Source organism: Neodiprion lecontei, chromosome 2, assembly GCF_021901455.1.
Source record: "Neodiprion lecontei isolate iyNeoLeco1 chromosome 2, iyNeoLeco1.1, whole genome shotgun sequence".
NCBI lineage: Eukaryota > Metazoa > Arthropoda > Insecta > Hymenoptera > Diprionidae > Neodiprion > Neodiprion lecontei.
This window is the reverse complement of record NC_060261.1, coordinates 43729708-43747710: the sequence shown is the minus strand read 5'-3', so window position 1 is coordinate 43747710 and position 18003 is coordinate 43729708. Positions and strand designations below refer to the sequence as shown.

At 41.1% G+C, this 18003-nt stretch overlaps 3 protein-coding genes and 1 long non-coding RNA gene across 7 annotated transcripts in view; 2 read left to right on the top strand and 2 right to left on the bottom strand.

Moving 5' to 3' along the window:
- The first annotated feature begins 52 nt into the window (after positions 1–52).
- LOC107220783 lies at positions 53–1398 on the top strand. The gene is made up of 2 exons (XM_015659512.2): positions 53–411; positions 497–1398. Exons 1-2 carry the CDS (start codon positions 406–408, stop codon positions 896–898), a joined length of 408 nt encoding a protein of 135 aa, XP_015514998.1. The 5' UTR covers positions 53–405; the 3' UTR covers positions 899–1398.
- Positions 1399–2124: 726 nt separating this feature from the next.
- Positions 2125–2944, bottom strand: LOC124293168. 2 transcript variants are annotated; one of them, XR_006903113.1, is made up of 3 exons: positions 2799–2944; positions 2569–2727; positions 2125–2359 (listed from the first exon to the last, which is right to left on the bottom strand). It is a non-coding gene; the product is annotated as an uncharacterized LOC124293168 (long non-coding RNA). The 2 variants fall into 2 exon arrangements; XR_006903114.1 differs by lacking the exon at positions 2799–2944 and having other exon boundaries at positions 2569–2735.
- Positions 2945–2994: 50 nt separating this feature from the next.
- LOC107220788 (flightin) lies at positions 2995–7342 on the top strand. 2 transcript variants are annotated; one of them, XM_015659520.2, is made up of 4 exons: positions 2999–3129; positions 4855–4950; positions 5747–5975; positions 6046–7342. In XM_015659520.2, the coding sequence occupies exons 2-4, from the start codon at positions 4866–4868 to the stop codon at positions 6290–6292; spliced, it is 561 nt and encodes a 186-aa protein (XP_015515006.1). In that variant the 5' UTR covers positions 2999–3129; positions 4855–4865; the 3' UTR covers positions 6293–7342. The 2 variants fall into 2 exon arrangements, with proteins under 2 accessions (XP_015515007.1, XP_015515006.1); XM_015659521.2 differs by lacking the exon at positions 4855–4950 and having other exon boundaries at positions 2995–3129.
- A 72-nt stretch (positions 7343–7414) lies between these two features.
- LOC107220785 (neurocalcin homolog) overlaps positions 7415–18003 on the bottom strand; it is a 112092-nt gene continuing 101503 nt past the window's right edge. For both annotated transcript variants that reach the window (XM_015659516.2, XM_046733138.1), the window contains exons 2-5: positions 16034–16268; positions 15790–15908; positions 14324–14512; positions 7415–13851 (exon numbers count right to left, since the gene is read on the bottom strand). In XM_015659516.2, coding sequence (XP_015515002.1) covers positions 13657–13851; positions 14324–14512; positions 15790–15908; positions 16034–16103 — 573 coding nt within the window. In that variant the 5' untranslated portion in view covers positions 16104–16268 and the 3' untranslated portion in view covers positions 7415–13656. The remainder of the gene's footprint in view (positions 13852–14323; positions 14513–15789; positions 15909–16033; positions 16269–18003) is intronic.

Sequence of the window (18003 nt, the reverse complement as noted above, 5' to 3'; positions counted from 1 at the left end):
AAACACTGTCCACCCCATAATCCTGATTATAATTGATAATAAAAGTAATCAGGTCTCACGTATTCATCGCAATATAACTTCGCTGTGTATTCGGCTACGTTGCTTCTAATGTTGCATTCCAATATCGGTTAACCCATTAAAACGGCCGAGCTGTCGGATATCGCCTAATAATTTACTAACTGCTATAACAAGCGCGCTTTTACTAACATTTCAGGAACACGGGGCTTGGCCGAATCTCGTAACGATTCGTTCGACGACCTGGATTTCATATTCGACAACCGCGGCCGTCCCGTACACGAGGAAAACTTTGAAGATGACTTTGTCAGCACTCATAGACGGTTCAAGGAACGAGCCGCTGCCGCATTCGACTCCGACTTAGCAGAGCTTAGACGCAAGCGCAAAGATATGCAGGTACTTTGACTTTGACATGTTGAAAAAAAAAAAATCAGCTTACAGTTTAACCGAAATATTTTCTGAATGTCGTTTCTTTTAATAGGACAGAATGTTCGACATGGTCGACATAAACGAAGAAATCGAACGTGCCAAGTCGACTCTGGAGGCAGCTGATTTTGCTTTTCAGCGCCACGCAACGAAGTTTGACAACAACGAAATTTTCGAGGACGCAACGTTGGTTAAAAAGACGAACAGGCACAGGAATTTGCAGGACGTTGAAGTCGAAGAGAAGCCAAGACCTAAGGCTGCATTCAAGTGGGCGAAAGTTTCTGAAATGGAGGAAGACCCGACTCAACTGAAATCTATTACGGCTAGGAAAGCTCGAATCAATTCGCTCATAGCTGAGAACACGAACGCGGATTTCCCCTTTGAAGGTCCCGCGATCAAGATCAAACCAAAGTCGGCCTTCAAAAGTGACAAGAGAAAGAAGACCGTCTCATTTTAGGAGAGATTGCGCCTCCTCGGACATTTGATAAAATTCGAAAATCCAATCACGGTGATATAACGTAATTCAGCGCAGCACTTTGCATTGTACCTATAAATATAGCTAATTGTTGCAGGCGATAACTGAATCTTACATTATATTCTGACCGGACTATGACTAAAAATTCATTGTCCATCCCCATTCAAGGTCTGTCTATTCGCGCAGCGACACCCTCACCCACTTTCGTATAATACTTTCGATTTTCTACTGCGCAATTATAAATCTATCGCTATACCATGCATCTGCTATTTCTATACTATCTTACTGTCGGCATCGATGCCAGCAGCTGCGCGTTATGTTCTTACTTTGACAATGTGAAGAGAAAGGCGAAGACAACAACATGTATTTGACGCAAGGACTAGGAATATGCCTGTATGGTTTGATTTTATCGCTGTATTCCTTGTACAATTAACTACTCGGAATGTATTGTGAAAAATAAAGTTAACCCCGGATGTACGGTATTCTTTCGTTGTACCAACTGATTAAATGGTCACGTATCCTCAACCTTGGACAACCAACAAAGAAACTGACTCAAGGTGCGGATGGTTTAATTTCGAAATGACAATTGCATTCATTGGATGTTTCATCGCGTGCGTCTGTTGCCAGCTTTTATCTATATGCTGCAAAGCTTGGTAATGATCAGTGTCAGCAATCTGCTACAAAACATCTATACGTGCAGATATGCAGAAGCAGCGTTGCCAGCAGAGTGTCATCGGCGTTCGCAGGATGTTGAGACACGCTGGAAGGAGAATAGGCGCGAGTGAGTGGAGGTGAAAGGTCTCCGTCGCCCTCCGGAGGACTCAAGACATCCTCGTTATATTCTTGTTAGAGAGACACAGGAGGCCTTGGCTTTGAGGCCGGAAAGCTTTTCAAAAGTTTCAAAATTAACTCGCACAGCGTTACAGACCTGCTGGATTCATCCAAGCTCTCAAGCACGCATAAATCATCCGCACGCACACGTACACGTGGGAAAATGAGAAGCACTTCTTCCGCTCTCTAGTTCAACCGGAATGCCAGCCCCTAAGCGTGAGCCTAAGAGTAAGCCCTTGGCCTAGGTATATCGCAGGGGATGTAATTGAGCGGAGACACGCTTGGTTTTTCTACCGTAACACGTACCGGGCTAAGTGCTTTGGCTTAATGCATTCTACGCTGGAACAAGCTGCACGATATAAATTTCTGCATACATATATATAACACACTGTATATTTCCCGGTATATATATACATATATAACATAAAGATGTAAGGTGCGAATCTTTGGTATCCATCACATCGCGTTCCGTCTTTCTCACGATGGGATTGTAACGAATTGCATTACCTAATGGTTGCCGTTGTCTCGGTTGATATTTGCAATGGTTACTTGGTTTCCGGCTGTTGGAAATGCGACCTTTGCTTGGCGGATCGGAAAACGGAGAAGATGATACTAAAAGAAGACACACTTCGTTAATTTTCGTAAACTTAGATTGCCATAGTAAAAACGGCACATGTGTCAACGCTTTCATTGTCGTGTCGGTCTAATTTGATTAGAAGAATCGTCGCCGTTACCCAAGTGTCGATTTACGTAGGAACCATTAATCCTCGTCATGCAAATATAGATCCCATGGTCAGGGACTAGTGCGCGGATCAACTTACAAGAGTGTCTGGCTGACGTTTCCTTAACCAAAATGACGGCTAACCATTTTCTCCTTCAACGCTCGTTTCAGTCGTATATGATACACATACGCGCAAGTGAAAACGTGAAGCCGCTGATTCCCGGATGGATCGAAGAAACAGCCGTGTTCGACATTTAGGCTGAAACGGTGAGCGTGCTGTCAGGTTAGCCGAGTTTGCAGGCCTTCGATTCGTTAATTAATACCACGTACCGCATCTGTATGGGAATGCGCACATGTGCAGAAGGCAGCTCTGCCAACTGTGGCAGCAATGATTACAGCAAGTTGTGCGTGCCGCTCTTCCCCCCCCGCGAATTACTCACGAGGCACTCACCCGAGGTTTTCGGAGCGATTTTTGCGGAGGGGGTAACTGGGAGAATGGAAGGGAGAAAACGAAACGGTATAAGCTAAAATAAAAGCGTAAGAGAGGAAGGACAACGGGGTAGTGGCATAAAGCAAGTGGCCGACGAGTGGCCGAAGCGAAAGGGTGTTTCTAACGAGTCTGTCTGCACAGGTGTTTCACACGGTCGGGAAGAGACAACAGGTAACCGAATATTTGCGGTGGTGATCGGTCAGTGAATATGCGATTTGTCCCTCTTTCGAGGATGGACCGGACGAAATTGCGCCGCGATGTTAGTTCGCCGAGGGAGTGAGGATGTTTGAGGGCTTGCGCAAACCTTTGATTCGGATTTTCGGAGCAACACTCGCGCCAGAAATGTGGAACAACGAAGCTATCGGGTCTGCCACGGCCAAGGAATACTTCTTTCGCTTGTTTGTTTCTACGATAATTACTAGTTGAAATGTTGAAAGATACTTTCTCGCAAGCATCGACCAAGCCGTGAATCGATGGATGACAGGCGGTTTGAGGCAGTCGTTGAAATTGACCATTTGCACAAAGCTTGCTTTATTCCTCCGTCATTCGATTCTTTGACAGCTTCCCGTTTTACTCAAAGTGTACGTTTGGTGAACAAACCAAGAACGGTTCAACACAGCATTTGGATATTTTTGGCTCGTCAAAAATGAAAGATCGTTTACTAGGCTGCCGGTTCGCGCGCGTGAAATTTCGATTTACAACAGTTTTTTCTCTAATCTGTTTCATACCGATCACACAGAAATTAAAGTAAGAATGCTGGAATATTGAATTCAAAGGTTTAAACAGTTTTCGTTTTCTACAATTATTAAATTTTTCAAACTGGTAACGGTGATAACGCGTAGTCTAATTTCACGTCTTTCAGTTTCATTTGGATACGACCGAATTTAGTGATCAAACGACTGATGCTCGTATAATGACTCATCTCACGAATTTGATTAATCTTTTCTCCCGGTGTAGCGGCTCAACTCAATTCGTCAATAGCTTTCACGTAATAGGCGTTACTGAAGCTAAATATATAAATAATATATATATATATATATTTGTAATACGATTGGTAGAGTCTTCGCTTCGAGCTGAGACTTGATCCAAGTAACCCATTGTCCGAGGTGGGTGATTACTTTCCTTGAAGTACAGGAAACTCTCGACACAATAGTGATATCTGGTATGGAATGCAATTCCCACACTTATCCGTGTTAGGTTGGAAACAAGTATATTTTACGTCGTTTAAAATCAAAAAGAACCTTCACATTTCAAGGTCTCCACTTAACTTCTCAGACCATTTTCGTGCTGTCTATCAACGACGTGATCTATTTTCAACTTCGCTTTGTTACTCGTCATTCGAACGGAACTGTCCGAGTATTGTGTCAGATTTCCGAGGCCTTAAAATTAGCAGAACCTAACCCTTGATCTCGAAGAATAAGATCGACGTTACCGATACCACAGTTTTGCAACAGAATTGAAAATTTCTCGCAATATATCGACTTTGAAGTGGAACTCGAGACGATGCGTGTTGTGTACGAGCATTGCGCATCGGAGGACAGTGATGGGTAGTTCTTTTTTTTTTTTTACTTCTTTTATTATCGAGTAGTAAATAGCCGCTCGGTAGAAACTTTTATTCGTCACATCCTATTTACAAATAGGGATTCGAACGAACAGCGCGATGCCTTCTAATCATTGCCGCGACAGCTTAGCGGCAATAATTAATGAGAAAATTCTGCAGGTCGATGTGGATTGTCGCCAAGAACATTTACACAAATTATTTCGGCAAATACGCGATGTCGCGAAAAGGGCGTCGATAAAAATTTACGTTGAACGTGCCAGTCAATCTAATCCGTTAGGCGGACTTCGTGTCCCTGCCTGTAGGTCAGTGTTACAAAGTGAAATTTTCATTTACAGAATACACAAACATGGACACGTCCGAAACACGATACATTTACAGTTGTGACGTAAAAACATCAAGCGTAGAATATCCTCCAGATGATACGCAATCAGGTCAGTAATTGTCGAGGACTGGAGAAGGTTTGAGGATAAGTCAGAGCGGAATCTCCTACGTCGAGAACTTGTGTAATTCGCTGGGCTTCGCATTACCGGCTATTTCTAACACCACGCTTTCAGCTGCTTTATTTATAACAAGCGTTTCTTTTCAAACCCAATCGGTCATCGTGTAATACCGTTGTGTGTGCAGCTGCACGCCGGCTGCTGCACTGAACTAGAATCGATCGATCCTTTGCCGCGAGGAATGTTGAATCCTCTGTTACGTCGATTTCGTCGGGGAGAGGAATCTCGCTGACGATGGATCGGCGTTACCCCTTTTGTCGGATACTGCCGGGGGTTCGTTCGATTTTAATCGCTGTTGAACCGTGTGCGCCGCGACCTCTGTTCTCAACAATACGCTTTGCGCCGATGCTTGAATGACACGAATCGCATTGAAATGCTTCGCGAACGCTCGAGGAGGGATCATTCTTCGATCGGGACTGATTGCACCAATGATAAATTTTTGAAAAAAACGAATCCGCCTCATACGATGGTTTCAAATCAAGGGTAAAAAACTGCGACGAATGAGTTGTACAACGGCGCAAGTATGCCTTTGAAAAATGACGTCCAATTTCAAATCTCACATCTTTCGTTAAAACCAACGTTTCTCAGCTCGGCGTAACTTGGATGTAGGTACGTGTCGGAAAGATGTGACTTTCGTAATGCCGAATGAATTTCTCGAAGCACGATCCCTCTCGACACTCTTCCGGGCTACCGCGTACCGACGATTGACGCTCGAGTGAATAAATTTCAGAGGCCACCAAAATGTGGGGAGACGAGCCGGCACCGTGGGACACTCCGGATACCGAGGCACCTGCGGCGACCGGAGAAGGTGGAGAGGGCGCACCCGCAGCGGATGGGGCGGCGGCGGAAGAGGCACCAGCCTTCTCCTGGAGGGGACTCCCCAAGTGTGACCCGCCAAAGTACACCCTCCACTGGGTGCGACCCCTGTTCCTCAACTACGACTACCTCTACGATTACAGGTGAGTCGGCTTAGAACAGGAACGACGCGGGCGAGGATAACGTGGGTGAAAACGAAATTTCGTGTTGAAGGAAAAACTACTACGACGACGTGATCGACTTCATGGACAGGAGGCAGAGAGGGATATGGCGCGACACACCGAGGGCTCAGGAATGGTCGGAACGAGTGCTGAGATCCTACAACGGGAAGATTCCGGTGAGAAGTGGTAAACGGGCGGCGGATATGCGAGTGATGAACCTGTTGAGGCCCGACAACAGGGGATACTACAGTTACCACACTCGCGCCTATTACAGTATGAAGTACCAGGCGATCCAGTGAACGAATTTTATAAAGTACGCCCCTCCCCCTCGCCGTTCTTAGCGCCAACTTACTGCCGAAAATTAAACTTCGTCCGCATTAGGACGTAATTCACTACGCGGGGGATTGTCGTTATACGTCGGATGTTGCGTTAATTGAATATTGAAAAACGATACACTGAAAGGAATTTCATACTTGTTGTATATTTATTTATTTGTTCATTCACGTAAGTAACGTGAATTGCCAAGACTCGGATACTTTCGGTGCATCTACTCAAAGTTTTCGGCGAATTTGTTACAATTGTGTAAGTGATCGAAATTTTTCAAAGCCGCACCGATCGTCAACCCGAATTCACTATTATCAACGGGTAATATGTATTATTCTTGCACGCAATTACTGCTAAATATATACATGTATAAATGAGTAAATCGAAAACAGAAAACAGTTTGTTGCAATTGTAAATGTTTAAATCCTTTTCCCAGATCCGTACAGTACGAAATGCGTATTATAGACTGACGAGTTTACTTCCAGGGTATGGAAACTAATATTGACACGCTAGTGTAACTGACAATTAGAGTGCGCTTTGTTCAATTACAAAACATAGAAACGAAATGGAGAAGAATAGTATCGACCGTAGCTTGAGGGGAAAAAACAGGGAGAGAATCTGTTCTATTTTGTATTTCTAAGTAACTCGACACAATTTGAACGGGTATAATAATGTCAACACTTTAATGTATACTCATGAATTTGATACAGAAATGATTTGTTTCATTCGTTTTCTTTTTTTTTTGTCGGTTTGTTTTAAATTAGTTTAGATTTATTTTTTACTTCACTTTTTAATTTGTAATAATAATAATTGATCGGTAATAATTATTAGTATAACTATATAATATTACTAAATATATCTTCAATATATATATATGTGCATGTCGCAAAGCAAAGCAAACTTTCAACATTTCGTAATCGTCGTCATATACAAATATACCATTGCCCGAGGTTGCATCTCTCATTTTCTTCCATTACACACGTAACTCTATAATGTAATTACAATATGCAATACGAGTATAATTATACAAGGGAAAAAACGGCGGTTTGTGTTTCGATTCCGATGACAGATGTTGTTTTTACTCATATTTTCCGCTATTTTTTTTTTTTTTTTTTTTTACTTCCGAAGATCGAAACTCAAGCCGCTGCGGTGTACCGTGTGGTCAAAGTACAACAATTACAATAAAAATATGTTTTTTTTTTTTTTTTGTAGAATAAAATTCATCGCGTAGGTAGGTAATCAGTTTTAATTTCAAAATGATTATACGTTATCACCGTTTGTTTTCGTTATTGTGTTACTATTTCTTTATCTCGAATCTTCATTCGCTGCGAAAATTTGCAAAACGATTACAACGACATGTTAAAAATTACTAGCCGCTCTGCACATGCGTCAGGCCGTGAAACAATACACGCCGCGTATCAGGTCATATACTGTTCGGAACACACGGTACATACTTGATTTATTTACTTATTCTTAGCACCAATAAATTATACATCTGTATAATGCTTACGGGGCAGGTATGCTACGTCTTCCGACAAACATACTCTACAGCGATTCAATGACGAATTGTTACATTTGAAAGTTAAAGAGCACAGACGGAGAAACGAGGTAAACAGTGACCAAGTATTTCGTCATCTTTCGTGCCATGTTCATCTGACTACTTGGAACAGGGACTTTTAGCTGAGAGCGTACGCCGAGGGCTTTCAACGGTGATCGATAGAATTCGCGAGATGGTAATGATCCGCATCAATTGATCAAACAGAGTGCGTTGTTTCAAGTTTCGCAGATATGCGCTTATGTGCTGATAACAATTTAACAATCCTGTATCGTTTAGAATTATTGTATTATTAGAAGTTATAAAATCAAATAGTTTTACAGGCTGTTGTTCACGTTTTTTTTCGTTTTTTTTTTTTTTTTTAAATTCACATTTTAATACTAAACCCTATGATTGTACACGACTGTGTTACAATTTTATTTCATTTTGTTTATTCATTTCTTTGGTTCAGATGATACAAGTCCTCGTGCGTAAGGTGCTCTGTACAGAGAATATTGGTGGCGCGGTGCTTAGATTCTTTTTGAAACGAATAATTAAAAAAATTCCCAACCAATAGTGAGACGTAGATAACAAGTAGCGTTAGCTGGTAGATTCCTATTCATTCAATTTCTGGATTTTTTTTTTTTTTTTCTTGATTAGGGGAATGTATTGAAATACATTTTGAAATGTAAATAATATTAAATCAAATATCTATTGCTATAAGTAACTGACAATAGTTTCTTTACAACTTGGTTTCGATAAGTATCGTGGCCAGTATCACGTCTGCCCCGCGAATCGTGCCTTGATTGTACGGTAAGTACGTAATACTATTCTTACCGTACAACAATGGATTTGACAATATATTGTAATACGCGCACGTTGATCCGCAGGTTAGTTACGGTTGAATTTCACCCTTAGGTTTTCACTTATCACTGCTGAGGCCCGTTTCGGTAAGCCTAGAATAATTATTGTGCGTAGATTCAAACTATTTATAGATCTTTACAATCTCGTTCAAACCGAAACTTGTTATTTTTCCCCACCAGTAAAGGTATCGTCGCATTATACGAAGCTTCTACAGATTGGAAATTGACTCGTAGAAGAAATTTTGTAACAGTTTGGCAAAAGTTTTCTTCAAATTTATCTCGGTTAAACAACGTAATTATTTTACGTAAGGTATGTATGTACACTGATTTAAATTAAAGAAAAAAAAAAAAACAACCCCGCTATGGCGGTTGCTCGACGCGCGATTCAACTTTGAAAATTTAAATGACTGTAACTTTACGCGTGCACATTGGGTGTCGTCGACGCTATCTCTGAACCCCGAGTTCATTATTCATCGGCATCTATAATCCCGAGGTTCCGTAATTTCGGAATAACGGAGTTGGTAATTACGGAATCTTTTTTACCGGTATTGATTAAAATGCGACTGCCTTCCGTACGTGTAGGCGTAGCAAATGATTAAGTGCTCTACAAGTCTTCTTCCTGGCGGTGAACACCAAAAAGCCTGCTTTAATTTCGAAAAATAATAAGTAATAATCATATAGTACAATGGATAAATGATGGTGTGAAGAAAAAAAATGTAAATCCTCTAAATACCGCGCAAAGAGGAATGAGATGCGAAAATATTATGTAAATTTTCCTCCTAGATGACATCGTGCCTGAGGGAAAATGAACCTTGCGCGGCAGGGGAAGCCCACCGCAAGCTCACAGCTAAGCTAAATTAGTTCTTTGATATTTGCATAATATTATCCACACCCGCCTATATAAGCGCAGCGACAGAATTAATTAATTAATTAATTAAATAATTAATGTTGTTCAACTTTGAACCAAGGCGAAGACTACTCGGGGATTTATTGCGCGCGCCTAGTTGATACTTGGCAAAGTAACGAGCCAAGTACTCGTGCATTTTCTAATGCCATGCGTGTATTTTATATATATTGTATGTTTATATATACCATATTGTACGCAGGGGTGAAAATGTTTCACGACCGTTGCGTTACTCGTCCTCATTCGGGATTAATATTCATTCGTTTATATACATTAAAATTCACTGTATGTAAGTCTCTTTTCCGTTCTATATATAGCAGACCGGTTTTAGGCGGGAGGAATTTTATTTTTTATTTTTTTCTTCTAATTATTCAATAGAAGTAATGTAAGAAGACGAAGAAGATATACAGTAGTTGTAGAATTAGAGAAATATTATTTTGATATCTATGAATCGTATTCACCTGAGAGGAGGCATAAAATAATAATTCCAACGAGACAGTGTAGCGCAGATCTGACTCGTTTGGCATGCATATTTATTATATCGTAGTATAATACTATGTGTTTGAAACATGTATTCATTATATATTCCTTCGTTAAGGTCTTGTGGTGAAACCCGTTTAATTATCTGTTCCGTAGGATGGATTTACAAATAAGGATAAGTTACTCGTGATCAAGACTGAGGTGAATTTTGAATGAGTAAATCGTTCGTCAAATTCACGTAAAAGGGTTGAAATTAGCGAAAATATTACACGCTTCGCTACTTTTATGCTATGTATGCATGCCCGAGCCGCCGATGTTGCAATGTTCATCAATCATAACAATAACCACCTACGTGTAAATCCATTATCTATAAACATCTTAGTGAGATATAAGTATTATGCAAAAAGGCAAGAACAATTTTATACGTGAGTACGTATGACGACTTGTCGACATACGTATCTTGCGGTATCTGTTGTACTTCCGACTGAGTTCACATAAATAATATATAAGTATGTATGTATATATTTTATGCGTTTTATTGCTTCTTAAATTTCATTTTTTTTTCATCCCGATTATTCGTAACGCATTATACCTTTACACCGTGTAGCTGAATAGAATATTGAGTGTATATAACAAAATATTGAGTCATTATTGTTGTTATTGTTATATATATATATATTTTGGGAATATTGTTGTATGTTCATTTTTATCAATATTTTGAAGTTTATTAAATTTTTTAGACGCATTCGTAATTATTAAAGAGACCAATTTTAGTAGAGGAAAAAACAATCACATTTTATGCTAGTAGGTAAATGTATGTAATACATACATACATAAATTGTATTATTATAGTAATTTATGTATTAATTGCTTCATATAAATTCAATTTTTTTTTTTTTTATCTTCTTTTCTCTATCAATTTTCTTTTCCGAATGTTATGGGTAATTTAATAATTTATTAGATATTTAACATCACGAAATATGTCCAAGTTAGAGTTGAGGGAAAATTTTGAATTATATGCATGTAGTAGATTATGTTATAAATATTAATTAATGAGCAGTATATGAATATAATAGATGTCTAGTTAAGATGTAGGTACTGTAGAGGAAAATTGATGTAGTACATATAGTGTGTACAATAATGAGTTGCTGTAGCACTAAGATGGTAGCCGCGAAATTTAACGCTGGAATCACGAACGCGTTATTGTGCCCCCTCGCCGTTGATTGCAAAATCAGTTTCTTCCGGCACAGCGCCGTGACTTGACCATTTCATAGAATAATTCATAAGGATTCAATTATTATCATTAACGTATATAATATTGTATATCTGTTACTATTTCATAACGATAAATTGTTAAGGAACGACGAAGTATGACAAAATAAAATAAAAAATGACGCAGAATGTGTCATTTCTTGTAAGGTAGAAATAATAATAATAATAATAATAATAATAATAATAGTAGTAGTAGTAGTAGTAGTAGTAGCAGTAGTAGTAGCAATGATATATTACTAACTTTTCACATTAATTTGTTGGCAACGCATTTTCAAAAATTATTATTTTTCTTATAGTAATATATGATAATCAGCGCTACGCAAATGACAACGGCTTAGTTTAAGTTAATTTATAATTTAATTTAATTTAATTTAATTTATGTTACTTCTATACTTTACTTTAATTTTATACATACATACATACATATATGTATATATATATATGCATATATGTATGTATGTATAATGTATACATGGGTGTGTGTGTGTGTGTGTGTAAATTTATTTTCTGCATCACACACCACTCCAGAACAAACAGAACTAAAAGATAAATAAGTGTAGAAGAAAAATGGAGAAAAAATACTCTCGGACGTGGTAACCTGCGTACAATTGATTTTTTCGCGATTCTATACTATTTTCTCATTTCACTTCAATGCGTATACATGTACTCTCACCTGAAATACCAAAATTTTTTTACAAGGTTCTTTTGATTCGTAAATGTTTCACGGTTTATTCCTATATTTTTAAGTAATACGTTGATATATGCATATTCAGTATACATACACCTGTGTATAATATCTCCATTGCAGGAGCTGCTAATCGTACAAGTGTATTTATATGTATAGCACGGTTTACCACGAATAAATTTTTTTTTTTTTTCAAATCCTGCAAACTAGACAAAACAGTGGCAGCCTTAATTGTATGTGTTTTTCTGCCTTTGAAAGTTTGATTCGAGAACGAAAAAAATGAACATGAATTTTCTTACCTTTTCACTTAATTTTTTTCTCTGTGCGTCGAAATGATAAAAATAAACTTGATCTTTTTTCACTTTCCGCGCGTTTCTTTCAAACGAGCGTGAACTTCGCGGCGTATAAAAATGCTGCCACCGAAGTGCATATCTGTATGTATAAAGGGATAAAAAGACCGAAACGGAAGGGAAAATAGCTAAATGAAAAAGAAGAGCCACACTTTCAGCTGATATTCTTCCCAACGTGTTGCTATTCTTTTTAACATCTCCGCCTCACTTTTACCTCCCCTAAAGCATTTACAATTTCAGGGAGCGAACGAGGCTCGACGATGAACACGACTGCCCCCCGATTTGTCTGTCAAAATTCTTTCTATATAATTATATTGTACGTATAAATTTATTCGATCACCGCAAAGGTATAATATTTGCCGCGCGATGCTCCTGCGAGACATTGGCTAATTTTACATTATACAATAACGATTATATACGCTATATGTATACCAGCCGAAAAATCGCAAAAGCGTCGCGGGTCCTTTTAGATACTAGGACGATCATCATCTCGCGCATCCCGTTTTCCGGGAGGCTGGATTCAGGCACCGGGCCGCGCGGGACGTTGGCCAGAATAATAAACTACCGGGGAAGATTCGGCATCTCGTTATCTCCGCCCGGACTTGAAAGTCCGCCGAACCGTGTGGCCGACTGACGTTTCGCATCCCATTTGTGTCGTTTCATTCCTTCCTCTCGTTTCCTTGACCCACCGTTATTATTTTTCTTCGTTCTACCAACCCTCCATTTGCATTCATTCCTTATTCTCTATTCAGAGCGAGACAGAGCGACTGGACTAGTTCAACCATCTAGCTAGCGGTCAGTGCAAGCGCCGTGGGCCCAGGAGTCCCCCCGGACGACCGGGTCCGGCCCAAAACTCGCGCCGCGTTTTTTCCCAACAAGTTGAAATACAATCGTATTCTACGCGACTCTGTATTCGTCTTAGTACGGGTGTGAGTCTGCCTGTGTGTATTGGGTATAGACTACAGAGGAGAAGACGTTTAGGCAGGATTTCGATAATCGTGGGTAGGTACGTATATACGTTACATGTACGTACATTCGACTGCGCGTTATCGATTGAACGACTTTCGTATAAACGGAAGTGGTGCGATTTCTTCGTAATCATGTATACAAGTAAGGTTATAGAACTGCAGGAGTAAAGGGAAGCGTGAAGGAATGCCGGAAGCGGAGGAGGTAGAAAGTCAGTTCGAACTTGTCGGGGCCGCCGGATCTGTTTGGGCCGGGCGCCGCAGCATGGTCTCGGGTCCCGAGGCCTCACTGGGCCTGCGGATCGCACTGCAACAGCCGTACTATGGACGGGTCGCTCTTCGCGCCCTCTATAAATTCCTCTAAGGAGAGTTTCCCGTCTTTGTTCTTGTCCATCTGCCGGAATATCTTGTCGGTTCTTTTCTCGGGCGTCGACTCGTCCTCCGGCATCTTCATCACGGTGCCGACCATCTTGTAGATCGCCTGCGAAATCACAAACGAAGCGTCACGCGTGCAGTCACCTTTTACATTGTACTCTTGGCGGCAGTGATTCTGAGAGGGTTAATTTTTTCGACGGGTCGGTTACGTTGGCAATGCGAAACGAGCTCGCAGCGCCGCCACGGGCCAGCCGCGAAACAAATTCAATCTTTTGAAACGTAACATGACCCATTACCGTCGAACTTGGTATTTTTGAGTTGGATTCGACGGTTGTGGGTGACGTTATGTTTTCTTATTTTTGGGTCTGATTCGATGTTCATGCATGAGTTGTTACGTTTCGAAAGATTGAGCTTGCTTCACGGCTTCACGCAGACGGCGGCGCTGCGGGCTGATTCTGCATTGCCAACGTAACCGACTCGTGAAAAACTTATCCGTCTCGGAATCGCTGCGGCCAAGCGTACGATTTTCTACGATTGACAATCTCGCCTCATCTCTGTTCCCCGCCACTTGTACCTACCGTCACTATTTCGAGCATCTCCTGCCGCGAGATGTATCCGTTCCCGTCAAGGTCGTACATGCTGAAGGCCCACTTGAGTTTCTGTTCCAGCTTGCCCCGGGACGTTACGCTGAGGGCGCAGAGGAACTCCCGGAAGTCGATCGTCCCGTCGCCGTTTGCGTCAAACGTCCTAAATACGTGCTCTGCAAACTAATCACACAGTAAAAACGTTACGGATTTTTGGCACCTCGGATTTCATCGAACCACCCACACCATAGAACATGATCAAAGCTGTGCTACGCGACCATTCCACCTCTCTGTAGGAATTTGCGGATGCGTCGTGCCGCACAGAGGCCAGGTTAACGAGACGGTCCGGATACCCGGATCGCTACAATTTTTCATCCAACGGTTCAGAAACGAATAAGTTCGATAAATTTTATTCATTACGAAAGTCGCCGTCAACCCACCTCTGCCAGACTTTTATATTATTTGGTGAATCTAGGGACACGTTAGTGGTGCAGAATGTGCAGAAGAATATTTGTGGGATTACGTAGAAGCTTGCAAAGCTGCTTCGGGGGACATGCAGTCGTTGGAATTCATATTTGCGCATTCCGGGTGCGGAAAAATTGTTGTAGAGAAGAGTCTTGACTCATCAAAAGTGACTCGACGCATGAAGAAACAGATTCGGGTTTTACAGTCCATTCAGGCACTATTTCTGTACTGATAAAGTTAATCACGTACATGGTAGTCGTATAAGAACTGATTTTTTTTTAAATTTTGTCACTGTTTGAAAATGGGAATTAAAATTAAAATTGAATTAAAAAATTTCGAGGTTTCTTAACATTCCCAAAGATTCTAATCGTACTACGGAATTTTTGTTTTTATGTGTTTGAAGACTGTCAAAAATTTGTTGTCACAAATGTTATGTGCTTTCTGTCAAATTTTGTACAGTTTCAGCTTTAATGGTAAATTCCAATCGGACTAAGCACGCATGTTTTTGCACTGCTTTATATCTCATACCGGTTTAACAATCGACAGTTTATCAAAATGCCGGAACATAGTACCGTCGAATAATTTTTGAAATTATTTTCTGTTCGTGTAATTTCATGAAGCAGACGTGTGTAAGTTAGAGAATTCATGCCTTGAACGTAAAGCGAGAGAGAATCATGTGTGAAGCCATTTGGTGTGGCAAATATTATACATTTGTATAATTAATCAATTATTATTATGTCAATTGAATCGCATGCTGGCTATTACGCAAAAATTACCTTTTTCCCCCAGAGTATGGTTAACAGGAGAGTAATTAAAATATACGTGGGTGGGCGTGATTCGGATAATAATACGAATTGCGTGTGTAAATACGGGTTAGTTATTATATCTTAGTAGCATCCGACATGACCGCCTCGCGATCTGTTACGACATACAGGAAGTGAAATTCGTTTTCTTATTTTAACATATATTTCATCCTCGTGTTTGTAAGATCCTACCTTCGACGCGTCCCCGTAAGGAAAGAAATTGCCATAAATTTTTTTGAACTCCTCGACGCTGAGATGTCCGCTTGGACAGTCCTTCAAGAAGCCCTTGTACCATTCTTGAATCTCGGCATCTGGAGCAGGGGGGGGAGGTGGAATTGACAAGATATCAAGAATGAGACGATATCGAAAATAAAACGAGGGCCGATCGTAGGACGAACGAAAGTTTGCAAATTATCCAGCACGCGGTCTACGTTACCCGAGAATTCGGTGTTCTGTTTGAGGTCTTCCAGCACTTCAGGCTTCAGTTTGCTGTTTTGTTTCCCCATAGTCGATTCCCTCAAAGCCCGCCGAATGCCGCGGGTTCTCCGACTCCGTTTCTCCTAATACTTACAATCTAATCTAACTATCCTACGTGGGAAGTTGTTTTTTTTTTTTTTCTTCTCTGCTTAGCAGCGGCGCGGCGTCTGGCCAACCCGCACCTGACGTCAGGTCTGTAAAGAGATTAGAAATTAGAAAACGCACTGTACTGTCGAACTGATATTGATCGAGGATCGATTAGTCGCCGCGAGAGGCAAACTGTGACAGTATGATTTGAAAGAAGGCGTCGCGTATCGAACGAAACGTGGATGGATCGGAGCGGGACGTGAAACGTGAAACGTCGAGGTTCGTCAAAGCATACCAGAGATATTTTCCCCGCAGCGATTCCGATTTTCCGCGCACGTTCGTCACTACCCGTATTCATTTGTACCCGTGTTTGTTACCGGGGGCTGCAAAGCAGCGGGGCGTTAATTTAATCCCGTTAGGGAAGGCCTCGCCTCCCGTACGCGATACGAATTGACGTGCAATAAAACGGACAGGCAACCCTTCTCCCATCGCTTTTCGAGCCAATCGTCGGGGGTGCTTGGCGCAATTTTCAATACGCGCCGATTCATACGCGACCATACCGGGGAGTCTCTGTGGTGAGAGTGCCGACTCCCGGTATGTTGCTACCTACTCATCCATCCTCCCTCTCTCTCTCTCTCTCTCTCTCTCTCTCTTTCTCTTTCTCTTTCTTTCCCTCAATTGGCAAACGCAAATATACCGACACACATATTGCAGATTTTCACACAAGCCAACCACGCTGCATACCATTCGTACATTTTCAATTTCCATCCACATTACCTGGAACAGAAAGAAAATTATCGTTAAGGATCAACAACAGTGCGTTCAGAGCATAGTGTAATTTATTTTAGTGTTGTAATAATAATGATGATAATAATAATGACCTACATAAAAATTACGAGGTTCTTCCGAGACAGCAGCATGTGTTGAAGGTACACGATATAGAATTACCTAAATTATAACGAATACACCATATATACATATATTAATATATGTATAATATCTACTATGTATAAATACTTGTTCATGTTTCAACATAATTTATACACGTATATTTGTATACTTTAAGCACCGTACGTACGTATTTACCCATGAATCGGTGTACACGCCGCGTATAAACGTGATTTACATGCAACCCTGTACAATTACATGAGTTTCGACGAAAGGTTTGTCGTTAATCCTGTAAACCGGGGGACTAGTATCAAATCGATTATCGCAGCACGTAATTGATTTATTTTCACATCGTTCCGTTATCGCAAGATGGCGTTGAATTTTCGTTACCGCGCGAACGTTTTCAAACTTCCCTTACGCCCGTGCACGGGTTTCACAGCTAGAAGGGACTAATACATTTCGTGCCCTATCCCCCCAATATTCCGGATGCGGTTCCGCGCCGCAACGAGGAATTTTCATGGCTGCGCGAGAGGTAGAGCCGGAATTGCATTTGGTTATTAATTGAAAACTATCCGTTGCAGAGGGAGGCCTATCGACCGATCTCGTTAACGGGGGCAGCCTGCCATTTGTTGCGACCCGTCGGCGATCAGTTTTGATTGTTATTGCCGAGAATTATTCGCTACGTGGAGGGAAATTTATACCGCGCAGTTTCTATCCTGGGCGCAATTCGTGTGCACGCCTAGAGCAAATGGAAACTGTTACTCTGGAACGTTCTCGCCAAGGCGGTTCTTGTTCTTGTTCTTGTTGTTGGTTGTTGTTGTTTTAGTTATAACTCGAAAGTTGGGATCCTCTGTGCCGCGCGTAAGTTGAGGTCGTCGCAGACCTCTGAAGTAAAGGACTGATTCGCGAATCTCCGAGGAATTTATCCATGTCCCCGCCCGGCTTTACTGCCAC

Excerpts from the sequence above, each read along its gene's own strand:
- LOC107220788 (XM_015659520.2), top strand. The coding sequence starts at position 4,866 with ATGGACACGTCCGAAACACGATACATTTACAGTTGTGACGTAAAAACA. Across the intron at positions 4,951-5,746 it reads TCCAGATGATACGCAATCAG|AGGCCACCAAAATGTGGGGA; the intron begins GTCAGTAATTGT and ends AATAAATTTCAG. Across the intron at positions 5,976-6,045 it reads GACTACCTCTACGATTACAG|GAAAAACTACTACGACGACG; the intron begins GTGAGTCGGCTT and ends TTCGTGTTGAAG.